At 52.8% G+C, this 22,808-nt stretch overlaps 1 protein-coding gene across 4 annotated transcripts in view; it reads right to left on the bottom strand.

The window, feature by feature from the left end:
* The window catches only part of SEPTIN9 (septin 9), a 97,758-nt gene that overhangs the window by 51,792 nt on the left and 23,158 nt on the right, over nt 1-22,808 (bottom strand). Inside the window, exon 1 of one of the 4 annotated variants that reach the window (XM_010721263.2) lies at nt 14,370-14,406. The exons of 2 other annotated variants lie outside the window; for them this stretch is intronic. In XM_010721263.2, the coding sequence (XP_010719565.1) occupies nt 14,370-14,391 (22 nt within the window). In that variant the 5' untranslated portion in view covers nt 14,392-14,406. Of the gene's footprint in view, nt 1-13,942; nt 14,052-14,369; nt 14,407-22,808 lie in introns of those variants that run through there. One more of the 4 variants, XM_010721261.2, reaches the window with a different exon arrangement.

The following is a 22,808-nucleotide window of genomic DNA, read 5'->3' as shown; positions in this document are numbered from 1 at the left end:
AGGGAAGGGAAGGGAAGGGAAGGGAAGGGAAGGGAAGGGAAGGGAAACATGGCTCGTGTTGGTTAAAGGACAGTGAATGCCTTCATGGGAAGCATGTTCTGTCACTGGAGATACCCACGGTCAGTCTGGTCAGAGCTCTGAGCTCACTGCAGGGAGTGGGATCAGACGGCCCTTAAGGCTCCCTTCCAACTCAGACCATTCTATGAATTGCATCTGTTTGAACATCAGGCAGCCACAACAGCCCCAACCCAACACCTTTGCTCTTTTCATTCATTTTCAAGTCAGACTATCTTAAGAAAACAGGAAGTGCAGTCGTTCAGGATCCAAGCAGGATCCTACATAACCTATGTAATTCAGTTATTAAGTATGGGCTTAATTCTTGTGGCACAGCACGTTTCCAACTGCAAAGCCCTCCTGCAGGGGGCTGCAGGGGAAATCACAGTGCTCACTCCCAGCCCTGGGCAGCCCCCAGCCACTTCAACCACATGGTGGTTACATGGGATAAGAGGGAGATGAGCATCAGCTGGGACCTCAAATCCTTATTCCTGAAAATTTCCCATTAATCCCTAATTGGGAACTCAGCACCCAGGACATCAATCCTGTGCATTGCAGCCAGGCTCTCCTGTTACCATGGCAGAGAGAGGTGTGTGAGCACACACACCTCTGCTTCTTTCAGCTGCCTGTTCGCAACCTTTTCAACCCCAAACTTTCCAGCCATAAATACACCAGCTAATGGCAGGAAACTTGCTTTCCTTAATACTTCTCCCTTGCTTCTCAGTGGGCCTTTTCCAGCAGCTCTCACTCCCTGCACCAGCCCCCGGTTACTTCTCCTGGCTCTGAGATATTTCAAGCACGCAATGAAATCTGCAGCAGCACAAAAGCCCTAAAAACCCCCAGCAATGGTCCAGGAAGCACCACGGATCAGGCTGCAGGGCAACGGTGGCCCCTCTTCTCCCTTTTTACCATCAAAGATTTCATTATTATTCTTCTTTGTGGACAGAAAGCAGCTCGATAAGAACAATTCCCACAGCAGCCGCAGCCCCACACCCACTCAGCTTCCTCCGGGAGCTCCTGCACGGCACTGAGACAGGGAAGGAAACGAGGGCAGGCGGAGGGGAGCGAAGGGAAAACCAACATCACTTTCCTTTGAAAATGATGTGGAACAGCCGCTGATCCCCCTGGGAGCACACAGCACCGGCAGCCCCAAAGTTGTAGTGGAGATGCAGTGATCCACATCCACACCACACTGAGCACTGCCAGCGGTTCTCCTGTTCTTCCAGCCAGCAGCTGTGGACGTAGGGCACGAGAACCCCTGCAAAACCACTACAAAACCTCCTCCCTCTCCAAGGGGATGAGAATCATTGCTGATAATGCCTTTCCTGCGTCATCCCTGCAGCTGATGCTACTGGATGGCTGGAGGACCCCCATCTCCACCACTGCAAGAATTGCTCAGCACAGACAGCTCAGCCATGGGCACACACAAAATTAGGTAAGATCAGCCCATAGCAAGCTTCTGGGCTACAGGAGTGCAAATGGGAAAGAGAGGACTCACCTATCCCAGAGTACCCAAAGCTGCCTGCAGCGAGACCATTTAATTCTAATTGCCCTCCCTTCTGCTTGGGAACACAGAGATAGTCAGCATGGAGCTGTGGCCAGGGCAGGACACCTGGTGCTTCCTCAGTGATGCCAGCCCCAGCGCTGCATCCCCGAGCCCCCTGGCAGCTAGCACACACAGGTGGGAGAAGTGGGGGATTTCAGCCTCCACGGGGAAGCATTCAAAAACAGCACAGAGATCTGCTGCAGGCAGGCCAAAAGCAGCCTTCTGCCTCTCAGTGTTTGCCCTAGATGGAAAGGGGCCTGGGGGCTGAGCACCAGCTCAGCGAGGCGGCACGCAGCCAGCCAGGAACAGGGAGGGGAACAGCTCTGCCTCAGTGTGAGGGGGGAGCAGCTCCCTGCAGACAGACCCCAGCAGAAGGATGGGGAAATTCTGGGGAGGTACTGAGCTGGGGGCCCAGGGTTGGGGCAGGCTGGAGGCTCTCCAGCAGCACATCGCCATCCGGACACCGCACCTGGGCAGGATGGGATGGCTGCGGGTGTCAGCTCCCATTTGGCTCCACGAGGTGTTGTCACAATTGTGAACTCTGGACAGGAAAAGGCTCTGTTCATCCGCTGCGAGGTCCAGTCCTGCCCAGGGTTGGGCGGGCTCCCGTGCAGTGACACTGCAGGGCTGTGTTATCTCCACCTGCACACTGTCCAAACTCTGCTCACGCCTCTGACAGCAGCAGGGAAAAGGGAGGATCCAAATGCCAAATGCTGCCATCACACCCAGAAATGAATCAAAGTGAGTTCCTAGGATACTTGCACACTGCATTGCCTCTGTCTGTAAGCTGAAGGGATACTGTTATTCCCAGACATGTAATAATGGGGCAGACCAATTCAGAATCACAGAATCACCAAGGTTGGAAAAGACCTACAAGATCACCCAGTCCAACCATCCACCCATCACCAACAGTACTCACTAAACCATGTCCCTCAACACAAAATCCAAACATTCCTTGAACACTTCCAGGGTCGGTGAATCCATCACCTTTCTGGGCAGCCCATTCCAGTGCCTGACCACTCTTTCAGAGAAGCAGTACTTCCTAACGTCCAGCCTAAATCTCCCCTGGCGCAGTTTGAAGCCATAAGATGACATGTATTAAAACAAGAGAATAAATGGTGAGAACTGAGCTGAGGTTCTGCATATCTTCTAAAAATGCTTCCAGGGATGGAACACCTCTGCTACAAGGGCAGGCTGAGGGAGATGGGGTGTGCAGCCTGGAGAAGAGAGGGCTCTGCAGAGAGCTGGCCTCTCACTATCTCAAGGGCAGCAATAAGAGAGAGGGGGACAGAGTCTTTAGCAGAGTCTCTTGTGATAGGACAAGGGGAAATGGTTTCCAACTAAAAGAGGGCAGATTTAGACTGGATGTAAGGAAGAAGTTTTTACACCACGGGCAGTGAGGCAGTGGCACAGGTTGCCCAGAGAGGCGGTGATGCCCCATCCCTGCAGACAGCCAAGGTCAGGGGATGGGCTGTGAGCACTGATGGAGCTGTGGGTGTCCCTGCTCAGTGCAGGGATGGCCTTTAGAGTCCCTTCCAACTCCAACCATTCTATGGTTCTATGACCATCGGGACAAAAAGGTACCCTGTTGGTCACCACCAGTCTGCAGGCAGAGTTAAGACACACAGGAATCGGAGCTCTGGGCCAGGGATGGCTCCGGCCACACAGGATACCTCCTTCACCACCTCAGGAGAGCTTCTGGCAGCGCAGCAAAAGAAGCATTTAGTAAAGCTACAGACTCACTTGGAAAATCTTGAGGATGATGAGCTATTTTGCAGCCAAGCTTCATATAAACACGTTGATAACGATGTCAGCATCGGGGCTGGTGATGAATATGGCTGCACAGCAACAACAGCCCTCTCTGTCTGCTCCAAGAAAGCCTCTTTCTTGCCACGCACATGTTTAATCCATGATCGGTGTCCGCTGCCAGCCACATTCACACCTCCATCTGCTCACCTCATATATCTGCTACATGTCCCAAGATTTAGTTGGAGCACAGGCAGAAATACACAGCCTGCTTGCAAATTCTACTCTGTTATTTGCTGCCTGCACTTTGCAGAAGCCCCCAGCCTGACTACACCTGAACATGATGGTGATGCTAACAGGTCGTGGTCGTGACAGCATCCCAGGTCAGACGTGACCAATAGCTTTGGTGTTTGCAGCTTTGGGAGCCTCATCTGACTTTAAGTCCTATTTTTGCACCTGATGTGGGGGACGCAGCTGCACCCTGCAGCCAGTTTGGACAGAGAGCCCAGGGGACATCCCAGCACCAAAGCCAACGTCATCTCTTGCTCGCAGAAACCCCTCTGCACACCACTCCCTGCACCACGGCCTGACACCAACACCATCCTAGCAGAGGAGATGCCAGCAGAAGCTGAACTCCTGTAAGCACGCTTGGGAAGATGCTTTGCTAAGTTCAAAGAAACAGCCATCGGTGCTCAGTTGCAGCCACCACCCTCCACCCTGCAGACACGCTGGTCAGCTTCAACCTGCCACGGTTCTCATGGTCATCCCTGTGTAACAATTAACGTTTTATTAAAACCATGGAGCAAGCACTCCAAAGCATAATGAGTGCTCATGCTGCTTTCCACAGCTGGGATCTGTACGAGCCCTGCAAAGCTTCCCCTACCCGCTTGCAAGGCACAAAAGCGTGGGAGTCGAACAAGGATCAGTATTATCCACTAAACCACAGGATGAGCTTGCAGGAACTGGCAGCCTGGATGGCTTCCAGCAGCTAAAGAAGGCAAAAGTCCAGCCCCGTTCTCGCACGCCAGCAATGCTGAGTATCTGTGTTCTTAAGAATGTGAAGACAAGCCGTCCCCATCCCCATCCCATCCCCAGCCATCTCCCCCAGCACGCCCCTCACAGCGCTAGCAAACAATTCTCTCAATTTTCCTGAATTAGGCATTTAAAAGGGACGTTACATGCAGTGCTTTCCTTCTATGTCTAGCAGCCTTTAGCTAATAAGGAGAAGAGCTGGCAAAACTCGAGGAAGGCTGGCAAGGAATAGAGCAAAATAAAAATCTCATCTTGTAAGGAGACAGCAAGTGGAACTGGGCACAAGCACTAAGGAGAGGCACGGCCAGGGTCTATTGGGAAGGTCTCAATGCTCCGTGTGTAAGAAGGATGAGTAACGGGGTGAACAGGGCTTCTTGCAGCCAGAATCGTCCCAGACCAGACACGGTGAAGGTGTCCGTGCTGGCTGGGGCTTCCTTCACAGTTCCCAAAGCTGGGGACCTTTTTGTAAGTCTCATACTTCACAAGACTGTAACTGTCTTTCAGCCACATTGAAAGCCAGACAGGACTGCCTATCTTCTTCCCATCACCAGGGCTCCCCCAGCCCACACCAGCACCCGAGGATGAATTTCCTGCCCCAGCAGTCAGACCTGTTAGGCACTCTGGGCGTGCTTGGTCTGCATTCCCCTTGGGTGCCTCTCACTGCCAGGTCACTGGGACAGCCAGGCATCGCCCAGCAGCCTCACAGAGCCAAGGGTCACATAGTGGACAACAAAATCTCCAAGCCTGGCAATAAAAACACCCCTCGATGCATTATCTGTGCTGTGCTTGCCTTTCCCTTCCGATCTTCACACCCAGATCTGGGAGTTCCTCACAGCCAAGCCTGCTCACAGCCAGAGCTTTCTCAGCTTGAGAGCCAAGAAGAGCCCCCGAGGATTACAGCCTGTTGCTCTATTTGTTGTCAGAAAAGCACAGTGTGTCAAAAATCCCTAGAAGGGCAAGGGGCCATTATTTATGAACCAGATCTATTGTCACCCTCCTTCCCCAGGGCCCCTGGAAACACATTCCATGTCTCAGAGTGCCCTGGCTTTGAGGCAAGCCCACGGAACGCAGCTCCTCGAAGCCCATGTCCTGCTTCCCTGCTCCACCCAGCCCTGGGAGCTCCCAGAGGTGGGGCATCCTTCTCTGCCTGCCAGCATGGAGATAAACACCACTCCTACGCTTCCATGGAGAGGAAAAACCTGAGCACGGTGCCTTTGGTCCATGCAAAATGAACAGAGAGGGCCGTGATGGGGGTATTTTTGGTGGCTGAAGCGATGGCCAGGCTTGCTTGAAAACTCTCCCACCCACACATCAGCCACAGCCTCAGCCAGCAGTGGGTTTATTTCTATTTCTTTGCATCTAGGCAGAGAGATGCTAAACTGGTAGTTGTTTAAAATACACTAGTTTGGAGGAGCAGTGCTCTGAAGTTCAACTCAGCACACAATGTGAACTCCTCCTCGAGTTCAGACAGCTTCTGCCCCCTGAAGCTATCCCTGGTTTTACACCACTGTGCCCCAAGGGTTTTAAGCCAGAAGCTGTAAGATGCAATGGTAAAAGCTTTCACTTCAGATACATTTGTACGTCAACAGCCAGCACTTTTTATTTCATGGGAAAGTCTATCAGCCAGAATGTCCTGAGCACTGCCAAGGTGCCTTTGAATGAGACTCTGACACAGAACCGGATTTCCCATTACTGGCACTGCACAATGCTTGCTGCTGTCAGGGCACAGAGGGTCTCCAACCAGAACCAGAGCATCAGTGGCTGTCCAGAGAGTCGCAGCCCTGCATGAAGGAATCCCTGGAGGAAAAGGGGTGAGTTGCTGGGTTTGGGTGGTTACTTAGTGCTGCTGAGGGCTGTGCTGTCTGCACATTGCTCACGCTCCCTGAGTATTTGCATCACCCTAAAAGCAGAGCAAACCTCCCCCCCTGCAGGGGCACCTTGTAGAGCTGGGGAGCAGAGCTCTGCCAGGAATGGATCGGGGTCTGAGCTCTGCTGGGAGGAAACGAGAGGAGTGGGAGGAGGGCACCAAGCCAAAAAAGGGAGAGTTCAGCATGAGCCCCGCTCCTACTGCTGCAAAGCACTCTGATGTTCCTCCTGCCTCTCACATCTGGTTTTCCCAATAAACGTGTTTCATCTTTCCATCCCTCAGCTCAGAGCAGCCCGCAGCTCTCCAGCCATGCAGCTCCTCACTCTACTTCAGCCATTACGACCCACACTGCCCACTCTCAGTTGTCCCCTTCCTCCACACCCGTGCTCCTCATGCTCAGCTCCTCATCTGTGTGTCAGGCAAGATAGCTTTCTTCTCCAGCTGCAGGCAAAGGGCCCCATTTCCGAGCTGTCTTCAGACCCCGCAAGCAGGGAATTTCCCTTTTTCCAAAATACAGCCACGGTTTTAATGGTAGGGACACAGCCCTGTGTGGCGTTGGTGTGGTTGGCAATGGCACAGCCACAGCAGCTGCCCTGGATCTACACATAGCTCCTAGGCAAGGAAGCAGCAACGGAAGTGAACACAGAACACCAGAAGTGGATCTTACCCAGTTCGGGGACTGACTATGGGATAAAAGGCCATGGGTGTCTCCAGGGGCAAAGGGACACAAGCTGGGCTCCAGCACAGCCCTTCTGCAGAAATCCAGGCACTGCTGCAGTGCTCAGCCCCTGTGCATGGGGCAGTGCGGAGGGAAGGGTTTCCTGGTCTGTGGCCAACACTGCTGTTCCTCCTGTGAAGGATATTGCCTTCCCCAGGGTGTTTTTCATTTCAGAGCACGAGACACACAATTAATTTTCATAGTTCACTTTCCCTCTCCACCCACTGGGGATTTTTAAAGTTGTCTGGAAAACAAAATATCCCAAACACAACCAACTATCTGCTCCCCAACCCTGACAGTTTCCAGGAGGGCCCTTCCCTGGAGAGCAGATGCCAACATGGATGGCAACGAGCCCCTTTTAGGCAGCCAAATTTGAGTCTAAGCAGTTCTCTTCTTGAATTGTGCAAAATGGTAAAGAAATGTTAAATATTTTATATACTGAATACCTCCTGCCTCAGTGCCCAGCAGTTCATCTGCTCTAAGGTTCTCTGTTTTGCCCCTACTCCCATACACCACTAAACACAAGCCCTCCTGGTGAGTATTCCTACAAGCTTTGCCCGCTCCACTTCCCTTTGACCTCATGAAGCAAGAGAAGGCACAAGGAGAAAGACAGCAAAACAAAGCTGTGATGCTGTAGGGTCAGGGGAAAGAGACTCAGGGTAAGAAATTCAGTGGGTGCTCTGCCTGCTCCTCCCCTGCCCATCAGATGGACTTCAAGTCCAACAGGAATAAATCCCACATCCTTGCCCTTCGGCCCGTGCTCCTCAGCATGGATGAAAAGATGGGCCCACTGGGAAGGATTCATGTCTCCAGCCCAATGCACAGCTATTGCCGAGCCCCACAGCTCAGATCAGCCCCAGCCACTGCCCCCACCCCACCGGGAGCTCCATCCTTGCCCCACGTAGGTGTGCCAGCTCCTCAAATCCCCAGCTCCATAGGGACAAACCCCTCAGAGCTATTTAGCAGAGGATCACGAAGCGCTGGTCTACCTCACGTTCCACACGGGAAGCTGGAGCCCACGTGTTAAAGGACTTACATTTAAAAATGTACATTAAAAAACATTAAAAAAACCATTTAGCAGACGAGCAGGACTCCAAGCCCGGCTCCCAGGGGCCGCGCCATCACTGCCTCCTGCTTCAGCTTTCATCCTGACCCATGCCGGACTCTGCCGGTCCCCGGTCCCCGCCGTGCAGCGCACAGCGCCACCTAACGGCCCCTAACGGATGGCTGCCACCAGCCCTGCGTGTCCCGGCCACACGGACATCCCGCAAAACGAGAGCCGTGGGGATGAGGATAGAGAGATAGAGCCCTTGGAGTGAAGAGGTTGTGCCAAGGGGGGAGCAGGGGGTAGAGGCTCTGGGATGAGCCGTGGAGCGCGTCCGGAGAGCGGCAATGGAGCTGTGAAGGGTCTGGAGCACATTTCCTATATGCAGCGGCTGAGTGAATGAGTTGTAGGGAGGGATGAGGTTTCCCCTTCTCAGTCTGGAGAAAAGGAGGCTCAGGGGAAACTTCATCACTCCCTACAACTCCCTGACAGGAGGTTGTGGTGATGTGGGGGTCGGCCTCTGCTCCCTGGAAACAGCAGTAAGATGAGATGCGATGACCTCAAATTGCACCAGGGGAGGATCAGGTTGGATAGTAGGAAAAAATTCTCAGAAAGAGCGGTGATGCAGTGGCACAGCTGCCCAGGGAGTGGTGGAGTCACTGATCCTGGAGATGTCCAAGAATCATGGAGATGTTGCACTAAGGGACATGGTCAGTGGGCATGGGGGGGTGGGCTGGGGTTGGTCGTGGTGTTCTGAGAGCTCTTTCCCAGCCTCAGTGAGCCTACGATTCTATGATCCATCCTTATCCTGCTGGGAATTAGTGAGCAATCCTGCTGCCACACAGCTGCAGAGCCCACTGGGACGTGGGTAACCTGGCTGGAAGCAGTGCTGCAAGCAATGCAAGGCTCCCAGACCCTGAGCCCAGCCATGCTTCAGAGCAATGCAGGTGCAAAGTGAAGCCAACCCAGGGGCTTCTGCAGGCAGCCCTTCTTGCTCAGGTGCCAGAAGCAGCAGGGAGTTTCTGGGGAGCTCTTTACAGAGTCCAGCTTTGCAAAGACCAACTGAAGCTATTAAATAGCCTCTTCTCTAAGGAAAACAGTCAAGTAAATTGCTCTCTGCACTGGGAAGTGGGAGACGCGTGCAGCCCTCAGCAATTCCCTTCATCTCAGTGCAGAGCATAAGAACCTTGTCTTCAGGTCAGCACCCAAAGAACTCTGATCAGAGCAGGGCTCCCTCAGCAGTGCTGCAGCAACAGCAGGAACTGAGCCGTTCTCACAGAACACTCCCAACATCTCACCCGTGCCAGCCTCTGCACCAGCATCAGGACTCAGAACCCACAGTGTGTAAACCCTGGGCAGAAAGAGAATCTGAAACTAGCAAAAAGCATGCCCTGTACTTACGGAAAGGAAATCCCACAAATCTCACATCCCAGGAACCGCGTTTATCTCTCCAAACATCCGTTTCCCCGGAACCCAGAATTCACTCCAAGCACTACTGCTTTCATTTATGAGGTATCTGGCAGTGATGTAATCACAAAATTGACACTGTTTATGTTTATGTAGCACCAATTTCACACGGACATGGATCAGGCTTAGCAAAAAATAAAATAAAATCCACTTTTAGGCTTACTGCATGATTATTGCTTGTAAAACTAATTAATTTTCTTCACCTGCAAAGCCATTTCCATTCACCCCCAGCCACAAGGCAGACACCCAAAGATCCTTCCCCAAAATCCCCAGGGCAATGGGAGCACCAGTGTGTTTTCCAATGGATACTGGAAGGAAGCAGAGCAAGTTGGACTCGATGACTCCTGTGGGTCCCTTCCAACTCAGGATATTCCATGAAGCTATGAAATCCAACCGTATGAAATCTTAACCTGAGTTTTCTCAGCTCTCAGACCAGCCCTATAATGGGGCTGCAGTGCTCACAGCAGGAGGTATCACTGCTCCCTAACAAGCAATTCTATGCGTTAGTTACATGGCTCAAGCACCATGCGGAGAAGCCAACAGGACAAAGATATTGTGCTTCTGAGCTCATTAAGGCAACAGAAGACATGTGTTGACCCAGACATACTTCCCTAACTACGTACTTGCTTCTACTCAGCATTGTGGTATGCTGGACCTTGGAAGAGCCCTGACTTGCATGAGAACCGTCCTCCCTCGGCCTGGCAGCATGGGAATCGTGCTGCTGGAGGCTGTGAGCCATGCTGGGGAGCACGGGGCAGGGCAGCTCTTGCCCAGGGTCAGGCACACTCAGCAGTGCACACGGTTGCTGTACAGCCAGGCAGGAGGCGTGCCACAGCGGGCTTGTATTTAACGAGGATGAGCAGTGATTCCAGCAAATGTAAAGCAGACATCAGGAAATGGATAATGCTTCATACCTTGACATGCCTCAGACAACAGCGGGAATGCACGCACCGGCCAGGATGGAGCAGGCAGCCAGAAGCAGGCTGGGAGCAGCACAGAGCATGCTGCAAACACTGCAGTGGCAATGCTGCAGCATGGGGGATCCCAGTGCATTCCCCAGAGGAGGCCCTGTTTGAGGTCACAGCAGGTGACAGCACCTGGGAGGTGGAGGAAGGTGAGTGCTTGAAGAAGAATGCTGATGAATAAAGCCACAGGTGGCTTTACAAAATCACAGAATGGCCAGGGTTGGAAGGGACCTCAAGGATTATGAATCTCCAACCCCCCTGCCGTAAGCAGGGTCACCAACCTCCCCATTTAATAAAAGTGGTTTTAGGAGCACATAGCAGTTGGGGACAGCATCACACACCACACGCAGCAAACTACACGCGTTGGTGCTAGGCAGGATAGGAGCAGCACCAAAAATCTTGAAGCAGAAAAGATAGCCGAAGTGATCGGAAGCAATTCCAACCCTGCTGTCCCGCTTCTCGCTTTGTAAAGACTCACTTTGTTAAAAGGTGATAAAACAGCATGTTCTCTCCTAATGACCACTGCACTGGACCTCTCCTTTCCTTCTGCCCATGCACATGGTACATCCCACGTGGCTCTGAGGACCACTGAAGGTGCTCTGTCCTCGTGCACTTGGTCTGAGAGCAGCTGTCTGCCTTGCTGCTCTGACCAACTATGTGTGCACCGTGTTACACAAAAGCATGTACATGCACACACAAACACGCATAGCATCCACAGGTGGTACTTTGCTTAATCATAATGATCACCAGTGGGCTACACAGCACTTCACTTGTTCTGGAGTTGAGCAGATTTCTCACAGCATGCACAGTTCTCCCAGCCTGCTTAAGGCCCTGCCTAGCACATCATTGCAATCAGGTGTTGCAAGCACTACTATAATTGCACTACTTCTACATGCAATTATAAAGGTGGCATTAATAGTTTACCTACGAGATGGCACTTCCTTTCCCATAACCCATCCTATATCAACACAGCAACCAGACTCTTCCTTTTCTTTTAAGAAGAAGAAAAGAGCCCCGTGGCACTAACAATTAAGGCTTTGTAGAAAGTTGTGGGCTAATGAAAACAGCCATCTGCTGGGGAAAGCTGCCCCCAGCCGAGCAGCACCCCGCTGCCACCAGAGCCATCTGGAAAGGCAGAGAGCAGGATCAGATGTGAGCGGGACTGCAGCCCCCAGCACAGCTGTCCGGCCCCAAACCATGGCAGCAGGATGCCTGGAAACTCATTTTTGTCTGTTTAAGCAGTATTAGTTTGTGGAAATGTGTTTGAGGGAGGAATGAACCGGATTGAAAGGAAGGATCAGGTTATATGAGATACGTTTCCTATATCTGCACTCAAAGGAACCACCGGAGCCTGGTGCCTTGTTACAGGGACAGGGAAACCTCGCTGCCATGGAGCAGCTCCAGCATCGCCCTGTGCACTCAGTGCTTTCACCCCAAGCGCTTGTTGTCGGCATGGGATGCTGGACCAGGGACGCTGCTCCCCTCCAGGAAAGCCTGAGCTGTCCTTGTGCAGAGGAGACCCTGTGGGACGTGCTGAGCTCCAGCAGCTGTGGGAAAGCAGCCCTCAAAGAGGAGAAAGGCCCAATTCCCATCCGCCCCGAGGTGCCCTCACCCCATCCGGCAGCAGTACAGTCAGCCCAAGAGTCAGCTCTTCCCACCCACAGCAGAGTACTAATTAAAAGCATGCTCAGAGCCAGAGCAGTGACGAACGCAGCCCCCAGCACTGCACAAATCTGCTTTCATCTGAGTCATGTTTCAGTTTAGTCACCGAGGCCAGAGTGGTGCTGCACTGGGGGCAGTGCTGGCCTGGCCATGTAGTGCAAGGAGCACCTTCTGAATGGGGCGAGCTGCAGCTGGTCCTCTTCTCCCCAGTGACAGTGCACATTTTGCACAAAGAACCTCATTAAAGCCGATTTCCTATGCCCCCATGCATGGGTTTCACATTCTCTGCAGCCCCTCTGCTGCTGCCATACTGAGGGTCTTCCTCCACACGTCTCCCTCAGCCCCTCCAGATCAGGATAGTCAGGAACAGCTCTTCTTCCCCCATCCCCCTATCCCGTATTTCATGCTGAGCCACACATCAGGAATGGTGCTGAGACAGCTGGCACAGCTCTCCCATCCCACAGGGCACAGCAGCCATGTGCCCATCCCGTGCCAAGCCCTATGGGCACAGTGCCTTAGCATAAGGGCTGGTCACACTCAGCTGCGCCTGCCCCTGTGCCTGCCCACAGCCCTGGTGGTGCCACAGCTGCGCCACTCACAGAAAAGCTGTTTCAGCAAGGCACAGAGAAACATGTATGCACTTGGATATAGGCAATTTGCAAACATCACTCGTGACCCCAGAGGTGAGCATAAGCATCTTTGCACAGACGTGTTCACCTCACGTCTTCCTACCGTCTGCTGCTGCACTCCTGGGAGCAGTGACAGCCCAAGCCCAAGCATGAGGGCTCATGCTGCGTGCAACAACTGAAGGGTGGGAGAGACCCACCTTCACCACTCCTCTGGAACAAAGAATCCCAGATCATACCACTACCCCAGTGATCAGTCTTTTTGTAAAGCCCCCGTAGGGGAACCAGGGCTGCAGGGAGAACACAGCAGGAGGTGTGTGAGGCCAAACTGCAACGGGTCCAAAACCACCCTGCTGTCCCTAGACCCCCCACATCCCTGCACACAGCAGCAGAGGACTTCCCAGCCTGCAGCACTGCCTCTGCCCCAGGAGCAGCTCTCAGGAATGCTTTGAAGTGGCTCAAACAAGAGGAGAAAGCGTGAACAAGAAAGATGAGGGACAAGGAGGCATCACCCACACTATGCAGAAGTGGTGAGGAGCAGTGGGTGCCCCCACAGGTAAGCACCCTTCCTGGGACCCTCCACATATACCCAGAATGGGGCCCTGCAGCTCTGCCTGGGGGTTGGCCATGGCAGCAGCTTTCTCTGGCCGCAGTTTCACTCCACCCTGGATGAGCGTTTCCTCTCATCCCTGTGGTTTCCCTTTAGCAGCGATGCCCAGCAACTGGCTGGGAACGCCCAGCAGCAGGCTGGTGCCCGCCAGCCGTGCACGGAGCACGGACACCCACGGTGACACCCTGCTGGAGCTCCCAGCACCAATCCCTGCCCCTCGCCTTTCCTCCTTGGTCCAATGCATGGAGCCTCGCAGTGCATCCTGCCCCATCTCCCTGCTGCTAAGAGGAAAAGGTTACGGTCACGGCCACCCTGCACATGCTGCAGAAGCAGCTTGCTGAGACTCTGATGCACCCAGGAGCGCATTTTGGAAGCGCTCAGACATGCACCAGGATTTGCACAGGAGTGACTCACTCTTCTTTCAGTTCCCTCCATCCATGCCCACCCCAGCGCCCCAGGCTCCACCAGGTGAGCAGCAGCATCAGCAGCAGGATGCCTGGCGGCAGCTGGGGCCACATCCATCCCAGCCGGGCAGGCGGCAGCACAGGGCAGGCAGAGAGCTCAACCACAGCACACAGCCACACTCACGCACTCAGGAGCCAACCTTCAGGGCAGAAATTCGTCTCCATGCCAAGAGCTCGGCGCTTTTCCTCCCTCTTCCCGACTGGCAGCTCGGAGCTAACAGGCTCAGCATTCATCCCCCCGCGCCGCGCGGCACATGGGAACAGAGGGGGGGGGAGAGAGAAACTCAAATGAGATCCAGACTCGGAGAGCAGTTTCTTTTTTCCCCCACTCGCTCCCCCCCTGGTTTCTGTTGGAACCACCTTCTGTCTGGAGGGCTCAGGAGGAAGGGAAAAGGGGGAAGAAAAAAAAAAGAAAGGCAAAAAGGAAATGTTGCAAAAAATAAATAAATAATGGAATGTGCTGAACGCGCGCTGGAGCGGGGCTGCTGCTCCTCCTGAAGTGCAGAAGCTGCTGGAAAGGTAGGAGGGGAGAGGCAGAATAGAACGTATTAAAGATCAATAGCCTACCTGAAATCCGGTCCCTCTCCATTACTACAGGATATATTTAGCATCCGCGTGTCACGGCCGTCCCTTTTTTCGGTGGCGTCCCCTTCTTTCACCCACTCTCCCTCCCTCCTTGCCTTGCCTCCTCCTCCTCCAAAAAAAGCTCTTTGTCTGGTCTAATTTCTTCAATCTGTTGCAATCATGAATGCATCCAAATTACCACATTTCCATGTGCTGATCATATGTTTGTGCTCCAAACTGAAGTAGCTTTGTCTCTTTGAAATGAAAAGAAAGAGGAAGGGAGGAAGAGAAAGGAGGAAGAAGGAGGAAAAAGGGGGTGCATGACCCCAAAATCCTGGAACTCCCCAAAATACTCCACCAGGCACAGGAAGAATGGAAATCCCAAGTCCTCTGTGAAACAGTCTTAAAGCCACAGCTCGTGAGTGTCCGGGGGAGCACTCCGCTCTCCGCAGCTCTCTGTTAATATCCACCAGGAGATGCTTAGGGAACTTGGCTCCTCTCAATAACAGCGCCAACAACTCATCCAGCGTCTCCAACCTCTCCCCGCTTCCCCAGCCTGATTTTGCTGCTATTTCCTCTATCCCCTCCTCCTTCCTTGGCGAGAGCGTTTGCGAAGAGCAAAGCTCCTGCGCGTTCCCTCCACCCTGCCAGGTCTGAAGTTTCGATTCATGCATAAACTATTCTGCTGATGAAGGCTGACTTCATTCCCGGCGCAGCACCGCGGGCTGCTGCTGCTTTCTGCACATGTTGACCCTCCCCTGTAGCCGCCGGAGAGCTTCACGCCTGCTCCTGGCGAGGATTCCCTGCTCTGCCTTGGCAGTCCCCTCTGCACAGCCTCGACAGAGGGATGCGATGGGCCGGCCTTGCGGAAACTTCCACTTGGCCATCGGCCAGCGCAGGCAGCAGGACTGTGGCTGCAACACGGGGCTGCCCTGTGCTCCTTGCCTCCAGCCTTTGGGCACGCAGGGGGGATGCCCCCCGATAAGCCTTGGGGGTCACCGCTGCTCCTCCGTGGCCCCAAAATGCTGAGGTCCCCCTAAGTGCAACACAGAACTGCTGTGGGAGATGGGGAGCACTGAGCAGTGGAGCTGACTGCCTACAGCCACCCCCCCGTGCCACCCACTGCAAGTGCCTATTGACATCCTGTAGCCTGAGTCACTCAGCCAGATGCGAGGGCACAGCCTCTGTCCCCAGGGCCAGCCAGCAGACAAGCCAGCTGCAGCCCTCAGTCCCTTGTTTGGACATTGGAGCTCAAAGCCTGCACCTATTTTGCACTGCTTTCCAGTGGCAATGTGAGAAATCCCAGCAATCATGCGTGTTTCCCCATGGAGCAGCTGATGGAGCATCGTTGTCAACAGAGGGAGAAACAAAGCACATGCTGCATGGCATCTGGCAAGCAGCACAGTCAAGCCAGTAGCAACCCTCCAGATAGAAAAAGCTGAAGTGGAGGCAGCTCTGGGACGCTCCATGCCTTAGGAAAGTTCTAATCCCCAACGGTCAGAGCTTGAGTTATTTGCTAGGCAGGAAGGCTTAGATTCCTTCCCAAATTCTTGTTCTTTCCCTATTAATGCTTTGCATGTTTCTGCCACCAGTGCCTAAGGCGCTAAAGAGGGGACAATGAGCAAAACTTTCCCATGCACAGCCCAAAACCACGCTTCCTGCCCAAGACTGCGAAGGTGCCCAACACAGAGCAGGAGCCCAGGGCAGCTGCTGACCCAGTGCAGCACAAAACCCAGACCTCTGCATTCACCACCATCCACAGCCCTCACGGCCGTGTGCCTTATGCCATAAGCAGGCTGACGCTGCAGAGGAAGGGAAGAACTCAGGAAGTACCAAGAAAGGAAGAAGGTGAATGGAAAGGAAGAAGGGATGGGCAGCAGGCGTGCTTCAGCCTGGGGATTTTAACCCATCAAGAACCAGGTGAGCAGGAGCGGCAGAGTGAAGGGATCATTCCTGCAGACTGGCACGAGACAGCCAGTGAAGTGAATCCCAGTGCTGATTTATGAACCTCAACTTTAATCTCATAAAACCTCAGGGTGGATGCTCTCATCCAGACTCAAGTCCTCAAGCGAATTTTGCAGATTCCCTTTAAAGGTGCAGCCATGCTGCTCTACAACGTGGAGCTTGGAGCTGGTAGGAGCTGCATGCTCTGGCAGCAGCCAGGCACCGGCGTGTAACCCAGCCCTCCTGCTGAGTGAGCTGGGAAGGCCTAGTGCTGCAAGTCAGTGCAGGGAGCAGAGCCTCAAAGTGCTCTGACAGTGGTGCCAGAGAGCTGCAGGGCCTGGAGGGGCAGGGAAACGTGGTGCGAGAGGTTCCTCACTACTCAGATTCCATTCAGCGATGAGGCAACGCAGGCCTGAGCTCAAGCAGTGCACACATCTTGTCCCATCCCATGCATACTAGGGAGGAGTATGTCTTTAAGAAGAGCCCTGCTCTAGCTCTCCTCTGTGCTGGCTCTCAACTTCTCTGCCTGAAAGCTTCAAACTGCCGGAAATCCCGAGCATATCCTCCCTGGGCTCTCTGCTTGTGCTTTAACACTCATGTGCTGAAGTATTAATAGCAGCTGGCAGCGCAGAGTGAAAGGCGAGGCGAGGCAGGAGGACTGCTTGCTCCCTCCTGATGCACGTTAACTCTTCCAGGATCCTCAACAGATGCCGACCTGCTTGGATTGCTTGCTGCCATTGGCCCAGCCCCAGAGAGACTCATGCTTCATAGAACCATAGAATGGTTGGAGTTGGAAGGGACCCTAAAGGCCATCCCTGCACTGAGCAGGGACACCCACAGCTCCATCAGTGCTCACAGCACATCCCCTGACCTTGGCTGTCTGCAGGGATGGGGCATCACCGCCTCTCAGGGAAACCTGTGCCACTGCCTCACTGCCTGTGGTGTAAAAACTTCTTCCTTACATCCAGTCTAAATCTGCCCTCTTTTAGTTGGAAACCATTTCCCCTTGTCCTATCACAAGAGACTCTGCTAAAGACTCTGTCCCCCTCTCTTTTACAGCCCTCCTTGAGATACCAAAGGTCGCTCTCAGCTCTCCCCAGAGCCCTCTCTTCTCCAGACTGCACAGCCCCAGCCCTCAGCCAGGCTCTTTCATCCCTGGGAGCATTTCTGGGGCCCTCCTTTGGATGCGCTCTAACAGGTCCAAGTCTCCTCTGTGCTGAGGACTCCATGTCTGGATGCAGTGCTCCAGGTGAGGTCTCAGCGCAGAGCAGAGGTGCAGATACTCTTCCTGACCTGCTGACCACACTGCTTTGAGTGCAGCCCAGGGTAGGTTGGCTCTCTGTGCTCCGTACTTTCATCTCCAAGCTTGTATGGATAGCGGAGGTTGCTGCGACCCAGAGAAGGGCTGTGCTCCTGTTCCGCACACGGGATAAATATAGCAAGGAGCAAATTGGTGCTCTCTGCCCAAGTCACAATTAGGGGTTTTGGGAAATGCCAGACACCGCCGGATGTGTGGCTGAGGAGGCTCACAGCACGCCTGTGGTGTGCAGCCAGGGCTGGAGAATTCGCCTCTGCCCACGTGACAAGGGACACCGCGATGGAGGGGAAGAGGGAAAGTGGAGCAGCCATGAGTTCTGCCAACATGCCCAAGGGCAATTTGCAAATTGACATTTCAGCAACAAAAAAGATGAGGAAGAAAAACACCACGAGGAGATGCACATATCCGATGGAGAGAAATGTGACCACACACAGCACAGTAGGTAGCCAGCACTGCAGGAGTTAGCACACCCCAACCAGGCCAAGGCACACCAGTCCTCCTTCAGTTCCAGTAATTAAGGAAGCACTGTACCTTAACTCTCAGCTTGCACACAACAGCCTGCGCTCCCTCCTGCATTCTAACTAATGCACATCTCCACTTGAAGCACGTGGCATCCCCACAGGACCATCCTAGCAGCTCCACATGTCTGCATTATGCAAGCACAGGACATGTGTCTGTGCTGCAAACCAAGCACCTGAGCCCAGAGCAGCTTTCCCACTTTAACTTCTTGCTGCCCAGGGTTTGGCTTTCCTGCAGAGACACATTCATGGAGCTACACTATTGCAGGAGGGATTCTCCAGGCTGACCTAGCTTCACCCTTTGCTGCTTGCTCAGGATGAGGAGGACAGAGAGGACACATGTCACCAGGCTTGTCACCAGGAGCCTGAGGAAACGAGCAGTGTGTGTGCATGGGGACGCTGGCACGGAGAGCTGCACAGCTGGTGTGCCCAGTGTGGGGCAGGGAACAAAGGGGAACAGAGACCGCCTGAAGAAATGTGTATGATCTCATGTAGGGACACGTCCAACACATCCAGGCTGCAGCCACAAGTCCTGGGTTAACCCTCCTGCAGATCTACCAAGGTGAAAGGCGCGGTCTGTGTTGAAAATATCGCAGCATAGAGATGTGTGTTCCTCCAGCTCGCAGCAGCACATTGCACTCACGGCTTGGTCCTCACATGCCAGCAGGAAACCAAGGCAAGGCTGGGATAAGCTGAAGGTCTGGATGAAACCTAATTCAGGAGCTCTCAGCTCGCCTTGCTCAGGCATCAGAGTATCACAGAATAGCTTGGACTGAAAAAGACCTCATCGACCATCTAGTTCCAACTCGCTGCCATAGGCAGGGCTGCCACCACTAGATCAGGCCCCAGATCAGGTTGCCCAGGACCCCATCCAACCTGGCCTTGGGCACCTCCAGGGACGGGGAACCATGGCTGCACACAGAGGGCTGTGCTGTGCCCACGCCTGAGCTGCAGGAGGGATTTGTCAGTTCTGGCCATATTTCCCTGGGGAAAAACAACTCAGGAGACCTAATGGTTTTTATAGCACTCTGAATTAGCTTACGTAACTGTAATCATGCACGCTTGGCTAGGGAGCCTCTGGCTTTTGGTATTTCTTTTATTGTCACTATTTTGGTTCACCTTCTAAAGCTGCTCTCTTGAACAGTGAGCACAGAGAGATCATCCTCAGGGCAAAGGACTAAACCAAGAGATGGAAACATCACAACCTATTGCCATATTTACCTTAAACTCATTAGAAGCATTTGAGATCCTCACTGCAACATCTGACTTCATCAGGGTTCACTAATTTGGGATGCCCAATTGAATCTAGTGCCCACAGCCCTCCACCAGGACACACAGCTTCTCGTTTCAGTGCTTCAGAAGGACTTCCAGTCTCATAGGCAATGCAAACAGTGCTATTTTCAGCATTTCTGCTGCTGTCTTCCTCTGTGAAATGGGAATGTCAATTCCTGTCAAATGGAAACCACCAGGCTTAAGCAGGGAAAAGCAAAATGAGAAGAAATAAGAGTTATCTGTGCAACAGCTCTGATAAGGAGTCACACAGAGACACTGCCCCTGGCTGACTGATAATGAAGGAAGCGTGGCTCTTTTCTGGCACTGCTGAGGCATTTTTCACAAGGAGATGAGTGTGTCATCAGCCATGGAACCCTTCAGCAAGTGCCTGTTTAATTACATAGCCCTGAAATTAGAGCTGCGCTAGAGCTTGGCACCACTTAAAGGGTGGACGAGGAGCTCAAGATGACCCAAAATCCAAGCAGCCTGATATGGCTATAAGGCCTGGAAGGAGTCCCAACAGAAGTATTTAGACAACATTAAACCAACCGCTTCGATGATGGGTTTCATGACATCAATGAGTGCCCCCTTATAATGCAACCCAGATAGCTGGCCTTGAGCTTTATGCCTCTCTAAATTATGCTTCCAAAAAGCCCCGAGACAAGCTGTGGTTGATTCCCAGCCAGCTGCTGACACTGCAGGACAGGGCTGCACCGCCTGCCCGGGATGGGAGCACGGCTGCAGCTGCCCTGGCAGCCTGCCCCTGCCCTGCTCCACACAGCCCAGCAGCAAGACAAAGGCTGAAACAGGAAAGCAGAGGCACCTGTCCCCCTCCTCTCCCTTTGGGGTTTCTCACAAACAAAGCACCTGACCTGAAATAGCAGCAGTGCAAGAGCAGCGCAATGGGATGGCATCCTGCTACCTCCTACATCTGTGTGACCAAGAGGGATGTGCTGGTTCAGTTAAACAGTTAAATCAGTAAAATCAGTAAATATACCTTTCTTTGGACCCTCCTATATTGCCTCTACAATGGGGAGTTCCTTCCTCATAGCTAACCCAAATTGCAGCCTGGAAGAAAATCAAAGTCCGGAGTGCAGCTGGCAACCGTGAGGAACCCGATGCTGATACCTTCCACTCCAGCTGCTCCGGGGCTGTTCTCTGCTACTTGGGAACACAGCTCTGCTCCGGATGGCAAATGTCAGCAAATATTTTCTTTCAAATCCATCACGTACAGCTATAGGAAAATGAAGTGAGAGTAACTTCCCTAACACACAGTTCTTATCCTTGCAGAAATATTACCCCAAGCTACCAAAAATCAGGTGATGGTGGCATTTTAGAGGCCAACACTGCACTCTGACAGAGCCCTTCATAAAGGGCTTCCCATTTCCCTCTCTCTGCCTGTTTCCAATTGCACACTGAACAGAGCCTCCAAACCACTCACAAAACTCAGCCTCATCAGCAGGCTCTCATGTCTCAATTGGGGGGTGAGGGTGCCAAACCCCATCACTTTCCCAGCCCAGGTCTGGCTGAAGGCTGCATCCCAGGACAGAGCTGCTCCCCATAGGGAGCTGGAGCCCCACGGTCAGGCCACCCCAAAGAAATTATAGTTCCCTGTGATCCCATGGGGACATGGGTTCCTTCAAGAATCCTGTTTCCTGTCCTAAAATAGGTGCTCTCAGACACTCTGATAGTCACCAGCTCTCTTCACTGACCACCAAGAAGCCCACATGTGTCCCACCACAATGGCTTACCCAGAACTACACACAAGTCCTGCACGAAACAAAACCTGAAGCTCTAAACTCTCAGCATTGCTGCTCCCTGAGCTGTGTGCCAAGCCACACAGCCGCCTTCAAAGTCACAAGAAAAACCAAGAGGAGTCATGGAATAAGGTTCCCAAAAAGAAGCCAATGCCAGATTTGGGGTCCCAGTGTCACTGTGTGTCCCAGGGATATGATGGTCTGTGGATGACTGTGCAGCTATCTGAATCCCAAAAGCCAGTGGCTATGGAAATGCATGTCATCCCTTTCTTTGTTTAGGGTGGCAAAGAGCCCAAAACAACCCCCTTCTGTGACGCTTCATTTACAGCCACTGCTCAGTCATCCCAGTCCCAATTTATCTTGCATAGGAATAAAAGCTTCTGGGTACAGGGCCAGATGTGCGGAGGGGAAAATTTGGATCTGAAACAAGGGGAAATTGAGTTGCAGTTATATAGAGTCATAAATATTTACTGCAGTGTAAAATGGAGCACTGAGTTGCTCATTTGATTTTAACTTAAAAAAAAAATATTTAAAAGATCTCTCACCAAAAAAGTGGAAAAGTATATAATTAGAGTCTAAAGAAAACAAGATTGAACAAATGTGCTGTGTCTTCCAATTTAGATTCTCCACACTCCAGTTATCTTTGGAGCTGTACCAATTCCCCTTTCTGTCCTTGGACATACGTATAGGAAAACACGCGACGCGAGGGCTACAATTGCAGTTTTGTTGTTGCACACACAGAAGAAAAACATGCAGTTCAGTTCAAAATTTGCAGCTTCTGCACCAGTGGCCACGTTTTGAGGCAGTTTTTGTCTCTGCACTGCAGCTCAGCTCCCTCCTCCTGCTGCCATCAGCACCCAGACCAACAGTGACTCCGCGCTGATTTATTACACAATGCATTCAGCTATCCAATGTCAGTTTGTGGCCATAATCCTGTCAGACCACATTTACATCCACTGATACATCACAGCATCTCAGTGCTCTGCAACTGTGAAGCTCCAGAGCTGCGAGTGCCATGGTCCCTGTCACCATGTCTATACCATACCTGAAATACCTCTGGGCTTGTCTCTACTTCTGATGAAGGCGAGCCAGACAGTGTCATAGCTTCCAAGGCCCTTCAGAGCACCCTAAACCAGATGCCTGTGACTAATCCCCATCCCACATGTGCTCATGCCCAGATACAGCAGAATGTTGAGGTCAGTGCTCCAGGAAGGCTTCCGAGGGTGGCTTTCTCCTCCCCCCAGCACAAAGGGAAAAGCTGACAACAACTGTTTGGATAAATCCATCTGGGAGCTGAGACAGGATATGAGGGCTGAGAAGATGAATTGAAATAGCAAACAGAGCCCACAGGGAGCAACTGTTAGTGACAGAGACCCAGGGAGTGGGAGCGGATGGAAGCTCCAACCTCAACGTGGGCAGTGCTGGGTATGGAGCAGGCAAGCAGGGCTCTCTTCAAGCAGAGGTGAACAGCAGCATCCCAGGGAAAATGATGGGGTGATGCCAAAGGTGAGGTTGTACCTCAGGTTGGTTATTAGGAACAATTTCTTTCTGAAAAGAGTGGTGAGGCATCAGCACACACTGCCCAGGTGGTCACCGTCCCTGGAGGTGTCCAAGAACCATGGAGATGTGGGCA

Source organism: Meleagris gallopavo, chromosome 20 (assembly GCF_000146605.3).
Source record: "Meleagris gallopavo isolate NT-WF06-2002-E0010 breed Aviagen turkey brand Nicholas breeding stock chromosome 20, Turkey_5.1, whole genome shotgun sequence".
Taxonomy (NCBI): Eukaryota; Metazoa; Chordata; class Aves; order Galliformes; family Phasianidae; genus Meleagris; species Meleagris gallopavo.
The sequence above is the reverse complement of the archived record's forward strand: the minus strand, read 5'-3'. Positions and strand labels throughout refer to the sequence as shown.